A 7607-nucleotide genomic window follows, 5' to 3' on the forward strand; every position below is an offset into this window, starting at 1 on the left:
TTAGAAGTATTAAATTGCAACTGTATCCATGTAAACACTTGCAACACTTGGGTAGGCTAAAACATGCAACGTTAATGTGCTTTAATGTTTCCCAACTTTTAAGGACCTGCTACTCACACGCCAGCCAAAAAGATTACATAGGCGCACATTTTGATTTGTGTGTACTGATGTGCTGGCTTGCTGATTAAATTCCGAATACAAGTTGCTCCACTTCATGATTTCACCGTGTGTCTCTGTTGAATCACCACTACAAAGAGAACTTTTTGAGAACTGACATTTAAAATAAATATGTGCTGGCATCAGGGCCTTCATCCCTGTTCAATTACCTCTGAGCACTCAGCGCCCACACCCAAACTCTGAGTGACTTCAAGGAGGCCACTCTCTCACAAGTTGTGTGATTTATTAATGTTCAGCCTTAATTGCCAGGTCATATCCATCATTAGACATATGATACAGGGGCAAGTGCTGTTGCCAAATGTTACGAGGGAGAAAGGGAGAGACACTGAGAGCATTGCAGCTGTCAGGAATGTCACTAGGTCTCAGCCCCAGGGCCAGCTGGGCTTGAAGAAACCTCTCACGCCACGTGGATGGAAGTTATTGATACCACCCTGGTGCTCTGCCAGAGATCAGAGATGGAGCCAGATAGTGAAAGATTGTGCTTTCGGGGGAAGAGCTAAGGGAAACCAGGATTTTTTATTATTATTTTTTTTTTTTTTTATTCTTCACAAACTGTTCCCATTACATTATTTTAACTTGAGCCACAGAGAGCTGGAACAGCCTGTGATAGTTAGGCCACAGAGAGCTGGGCCAGCCTGTGATAGTTAGGCCACAGAGAGCTGGGCCAGCCTGTGATAGTTAAGGCAAAGAGCACAAATACTTAGCGGGTAACGTTAGTTTCCCACAGGAACTGGACAGAACAGCGAAACCAGAGAGACTCAGTTTTATCAACTTTTTCATACCTAGTTATCCTCCATCCTCCTCAAAACAAAAAAAAAAGATTTTGAGTATAGAGGTCATATCCTGTTAGCACAATGTTTGAGATTGCCTTGACACTAGAGTCGCTGGAAGTAAACAAGTTGTTTCTTACATGGCCCAGGGTAGGACTCGATTAGTCAAAGCTAATGTCCGCCCGGAGAATAGCTTCTCTTTGGCATCCAAAATTAGTGCTAGAACAAAGGCAGCCTTGGGTTAACTCTCATCCGCTCTGTTAATTGGCCTGTGTGGGGATTGCAGCTCTAAAAAGGACTCAGATCTTTGCACTTCTGGCAGTGGGCAAAATGTACCCTATCAGAGAGAGAGAGAGAGAGAGAGAGAGAGGTGGAAGTCTTGATCACGCTTGTGTGTGTAAGATGCAGTCAACAGTGAAAGCACGCACACACACATGTACTGTTTTTCTTTTATGCTGCCATGAAAGCGTAAACACTTGCATAGCAATTTGTCTTCCTCTGACAGCAGTGCCCTGGTATTTGTCAACTTAACATCTCTGCTCATGGCACCCTGAGGTTACTTCATTCTAGGTAGCCTACACAATTCCTCAGGAACTATGGGGCTATGGCACAGCAGCAAAGAGCATAATGTTTTACCTGGGTAGAGCAGAGAAGGTCTGGGTGCAAGCGCATTCACCCGACCTAGTGGGCAGGGGTTCAATATAGGGGTCGAGCTAAATTATCCTGGACATTGGCCCTTGGACAAAGCAGTCAGAGGAACATATTTAGGCAAGGTATGAAATGCACAAAGAAAATCATACATTTTCACAATGATTGCAAAGACATACCAGGCAGTGTGTAGTCCATTGTTAAACTAGGTGTGTAAGTGTATAAAACAGCATGCTACATTCAAAAGATTGTAGGAAACACCAATTACAATATAATAATAGGCCCTATTATGTTTTAAACCTGACAGCTTGCATTGTGACCAACAAGTTAATTAGAGATGTTGATTGCATTCGAATGTTGCATTTAAATTGCAATGGAGAAAATTCGTGTCTGTGCGTGTACTGAGAGGCTAGAGGCAGGAGAGAGCCAAACAGCTTCAAGGACCACTGCAACGCATCGGCTTTGGGTAGGCTAACACACGGGATATCACAGTGCAGCTGAAACGCCATGCTGTGCAGAATGCGAAGCATGGATATGTGTGAAGAGACGGTCTTAAAACGGTATACCACAATCCCTAACGAATACAAACATAGAGAACTATACAGCAGTGGCTGTATGGCTGTGAGCGTATCAGTTACCGGAGTCCAGGCGGTGCGCCGCGCGTCAAAGACAAAACGAGTTCCCGGGAAATACAATACTAAAGTCTATAACTTTAAGACAGGAGGCTCTCGGTGTCCACATTATTTCAAAGCAGTGCAATTATCCGAGCTCCAGCTGGTTGAATCGATTTGTGCAGCCTTTTCAAAATGGCAGGGCCCGATTACATTGACACAGAATTGTCTCTATCCTCCCCGTGTGCCAGTGACCGCCTGAATCAGAAAGTGACATCGCGCAAGACTGACCGTTTGTGGAAGAGCTGGACCGGCCCCTTGCGCTTGACGCTCCAGCATCCCTCTCCGCCAATCAGCGCCACCTTCCACCACCCTTTCTTACCCCCAACCCATGTGATCATAACCAGACTCCTAACCTGCTGCTCACATTCAGTGTGCTTGTGTGCGGAGTAGGTTGTCAGGATGGAAGAGAGTGCGGCCGTATGACAAACTCATTGCGCTGCTGGAGCGCTCACAAACAACAGACCTCTGACAGTGGACATCTTCAAACCAGTGGATGTAACAATAACTTTACCGACTGTCTTCACCGGGATACCTTCTTTTCCAATTGTTATTTTTTGTTTGTTTTTTACTTTCCAAATCCCGCCTGCATTTATTTTGCCTTCTGTTGTCAAGCATCCTACCTGCTTAACTCCTTGGCTAACTTCCCACCTCAGTAACCCGCCATCCCAGCATCGCTTCTTTCCCACAGCATCCCGATTCAGCTCTCCTACATCGCTGCTGAACCAAGTCGCTTCGGGCGGATCCGTGGGTTACCTTAACAGCGCTTCATGGGGAACGCTTACTCCATCGGAAAATGTCCCTCTTTTGGCTGCTAAGCTGTCCTCCGAAGCTGCCAGCACAAGCACGGGAGTTGTCGGAGCGTCTCTGTGAATTATCCCCTATTCTTCAGCGTGTTCGGGGGACGCCGCTGAACTGAGATGGGTCTCTCGGCAGCGGCGCCACAGGATCCCCGACGTCCGCAGCAGTGGAGCAGGATTATGGGAGAATGGATCTGGATCACAATTATTTCGTTTTTCGCAGCTATTCCCGTCCAACAACTTCGTGCTTTTCCGTCTTCATTAAGCGACTGTCAGACGCCGACGGGATGGAATTGCTCCGGTAAGACGCAAGGCAACAGTTCACCTTATCACAGTAATTAATTTTAACAGTGTCCTCAGGGCCTGATATATTTGATTTCGCCCGTTCAGGTTTTAAAACGTATCATGATCACTAATTTTTTTTTTTTTTTTTTTTAACACACAGAAAATCTCTCTCTCTCTCTCTGTCAACACACACACACACACGCATGCACGCTCACAAACTCTCTCACTCGCACTCGGGCACAAAACACACACACACACAAGCACTCACACACACACTGCTGCGATTTACAGTCAGCCAGTTGTGCAAGAGGCACAGTAGGCCTATCTGTTGCCAAGAGGTGAGGATGCTTTATGTGCCACATGGCGGGATGAGGTGAACAGTAGCTTAAAACCACGGAAATGCCAACAGCAACCACTATTGAATAAAACTCTGAAGTTCAGTGCATTTGTATTCTTGGCAAGGCACCATTAAAAAAATACCGTCACTGTATAGCATCCACTTTTATGGGAGGGCATTTTCCTGAAATGTCCTCTAGTAAAACATGTTTTTCACTAGTCACCTCACAGCCCTTGTTTCGCCTGATCTCACAAAGACTGTTCTTAGAGAAAACATTTTCTGAACTTCCACTCAAGAGGCTACAGGCCTACATTTTAATGGAGCTATTCATTTAACGGATCGGAGTAGGCTACATTTCGCCACGGACTTCTTTGTTATCGTTTGTGGATTTGAATAGCCTTGCCTGTTGAGAAGAAAGTTCCTTTCTTTTCCCCACGCCAAACCCTCACAAATAACCTTTACAATGGTAGCCTACCAAATCATTTATTGCTTTTTACTAACACTGTTATGGCCAACCTTATTCCCTGGCAACTGAAAACAGACCTGTTGCAGTGACGCAGGCAATACGTTTAATACACATTTATGCCATCTTATGCTTCCATTAATTACTGTAATTAGCCTTGCGTTGTAGCTTACATATATTATAAAATGCAGTGTTTCCTTCAGTCGCGCATTAGAACGAAACGATGCGAAACGTGGTTTGTGACATAAATGAATGCGACAAGGAGTGAAAGGAGAAAAGAAAGGCCCTTTGTGAATAATAGCCTATTTCAATGTTGAACCGATTCTACAATTTGTGTCATGCCACTGATGTTGCTTTTGCTTTTGTGGTTGACAATGGCGTTACCTGTGGTGTGAGCGCAGATAACTGGAACATGGCCACTACCTAATGGTAATGGTAGACTGCTTTAATTTGAGAGGCTTTATTATTAAGAATTTTTAGAAAATAACATCATTACTTGGCATTAAGCAGTTGGCTTAGCATGCTGTGTTGTCTTTACAAGACTTTGAGTAGGCTAGTCTAGATTGTTGCATTGATTAGTTGTAGTCTAAGCCAAAATACAACAAAAAGTGATCCTCTCAACCAATACCCCCACCCCCCCCATAAAATGTTTCATGGAAATGTATTGCATTCAGTGGACGCTATTCAGAAGAAGTAACTTTAGTTCTAACTTATTTATTAGGTTTATTCAGTAGACCAATTGATGCTGCCATGATCCTGATGAGGTGTCCAAGAAGGGATTTCAGATGTTGTACATGTAGCCTACACCTAAGTGTTAGGTCAAGTTTTGTTTGTTTGAATATTAGTGCTTGCGCACAAGTCTACATTACATACAGTAATGTGTGCTCCAGGCATACTGCTCCACTGTCCACAGAACTCACAGAGAACAAGCAGTTTTCAAAGTACAGTCCTTACAGTCCAAAAGAGTACACTACAGATACAGTATCAATGACTGAGGGATGAAGAATTTGTGTGAATTTTAATGAACAGAATAAGCAGAATGTAGGATACAAATTTAATGGTCGGGAATATAGATTACAAGAAGTATGTAATTTTGCGGGTGAGGATTCTTATGTAAAGGCAGTGGTCTGGAAGTGGAAAGGAGCTTGTGGAGTGTAGTTACTGCACTACTCGCACTACAGTCTCTGCCATGCCTGTGAGATCCGTTTTTTGGCCAAATAAGTGGCTCAATGCTTTATTCTTTATTCAGTAGCATATAAACATTACTTATTGAATATTTCATATTTGCCAGCTTGTTTTCTTTAATTATTCAATCCACTGCAATCTCCTCATGCGGCAGTGAGTAGGGACTAGAACAATCGGCTGAACCCCCCGATACCGTCATGCTTGGCATTTGCGTCTCATTTGGATTGCTGACTCAAACCTACACCATTTTTGTGTTGTGGTGATGAATATCTTGTGCCTGCTGCTGCCAAGCAAATTATGAAACCAGACAGTGTCAAGTTGGAGCGTCACGTTTCACATCAGATTTCTCTAATAGGGGAAAACAATCATTTGGGGCTAATGCTTTTGGACTCTAACAAATTTATGGCCTTCTAGCAAAGCACTGTGTGTGTGTGTGTGTGTGTGTGTGTGTGTGTGTGTGTTCTGATGGGAGACTATGTATCCTTTTGACTTCGTGGAGATCTCTTATTATGACAGGCAGGCACGAGGACAGGTCTGCGTTCAAATTCTGCAGGGTTTGTTCTATTCTCTAACCTAATGAAAGACCAGGACATCACATCTTTGCCCGTTTTTGCAGATATGTCGCTGTGTAGACACTGACATGAAGTAATTTGGAAAGATGAGGCTAACTGAAGCACTAGCATTGTTCATGAGTGGCAGAAAGAATTGCCTTAACAATCCACTGTGTCGACGGGTCATGCATCAGCTTTGGTTCTTGCTTAGCAGACACTCTATGCAGTGTGGATTTTGTATTATGTACATTTTCACATACCATAAGCTGCCTAAGGGTGATATATATGTTTGTGTTTCTTACTGTCTATATTGCATGTGAGCAGTGCAATTTCAAAACTGTTCTACAACCATATGTGGCGGTGTTTATAAAGTATGAAAAATATTTCATGAAGCTAGGTACAATAAAACCTATTTTAAGTGTCTGGGTTTTACATGGCATCTCTGAAGAGTTCACAGTGACGTCTTAAATTAAAGAACTTTGGTAACACTTTATAATAACTACACACAATTCATAATTTATTAAGCCTTTGTTACTTATTAGTTAATGGTTTGTTCATCATTAGTAATTTATTGTTCATACATAATTTATAGTCAGTAAAGCATTTGTTCACACAGTTATAAATGGTTTGTTCATAGTAAATAAGCCTATATCTAAAATATGTTTATACATTATTGTTAATACTTAAATGATGCAATAATATGTTTTTGATTAAGTAATATTTCCATTATTTAACAGTTGTTACATACACATGCACTAATAATTAGTTAGGGTGAGGATACATATTTTATAAACCACTTCCTAATACCATAATTCATAAATAACTCAGGAGTTACAAGTGGTTAGTTAATGATAATTTGTGAGCTCATCTAAAGTGAGGACATTTCATGCCTTGCAACACATTTACAAATGAGTTATAAAGTTTACACTTGCATTTATTCATTTAGCAGACACTTTCACCCAAAGCGACTTACACATGTCAATGAAATTAAAGGGCAAGGCCACATTGGTGGACGCCGGGGCTTGAAGCCCCAACTTTATGGGTTACTGCATGTTAACCTGGCTCCCTACCCACTACACTACCTCTGCCCAGTGATATTACAACAGTAAATTCAAAAATATAATATAGATATGCGTGTTTACTATGAACAAACCATTTTTAACTGTGTGTAAACATGATTTACAGATGAGAATTAATGTAGGAATAATGCTTTGCAAACAAAGAATACAGCATTTAATAATAGTTTACAGATGTTCAATAAATGCTTAACAGTGTATAGTAGAAGAAAACAGAAACTCTTGCATAGTTGTAGGGGTTTCTATCTGGGCCAAGGTAGTGTAGTGGATAAGAAGCTGGACTAGCATGCAGTAGCCTGAAAAGTTGGGCTTCCTGGCTTTCACTGTTATGTCAATGGCATGTGACGTGGACGTCACTTGTCTGCTAAATGAATAAACGTGAATGCAATCTTTACAACTCATTTGAAAATGTGTTGCAAGGCATAGAAAGTCCTCACTTTAGATAAGCTCACAAAATATCATTAACTAACCACTTGTAACTCCTGAGTTAATCATGAATTATAGTATTAGGAAGTAGTTTATAAAATATGTATATCCTCACCCTAACTAATCATTAGTGCATGTGTATGTAACAACTGTTAAATAGTGGACATATTACTTCATCAACAAAATATTATTGCTAGGGCTGTCAAAATAACTGATTA

General features: G+C 41.7%; 1 protein-coding gene across 4 annotated transcripts in view; it reads left to right on the forward strand.

The window, feature by feature from the left end:
- Window positions 1-2606: 2606 nt before the first annotated feature.
- tmeff2a (transmembrane protein with EGF-like and two follistatin-like domains 2a) overlaps window positions 2607-7607 on the forward strand; it is an 87430-nt gene continuing 82429 nt past the window's right edge. Inside the window, exon 1 of one of the 4 annotated variants that reach the window (XM_048239479.1) lies at window positions 2607-3367. In XM_048239479.1, the coding sequence (XP_048095436.1) occupies window positions 3187-3367 (181 nt within the window). In that variant the 5' untranslated portion in view covers window positions 2607-3186. The remainder of the gene's footprint in view (window positions 3368-7607) is intronic. The other 3 variants (XM_048239481.1, XM_048239482.1, XM_048239483.1) reach the window with 3 other exon arrangements.

This window comes from Alosa alosa, chromosome 3, assembly GCF_017589495.1.
Source record: "Alosa alosa isolate M-15738 ecotype Scorff River chromosome 3, AALO_Geno_1.1, whole genome shotgun sequence".
Classification (NCBI taxonomy): domain Eukaryota; kingdom Metazoa; phylum Chordata; class Actinopteri; order Clupeiformes; family Clupeidae; genus Alosa; species Alosa alosa.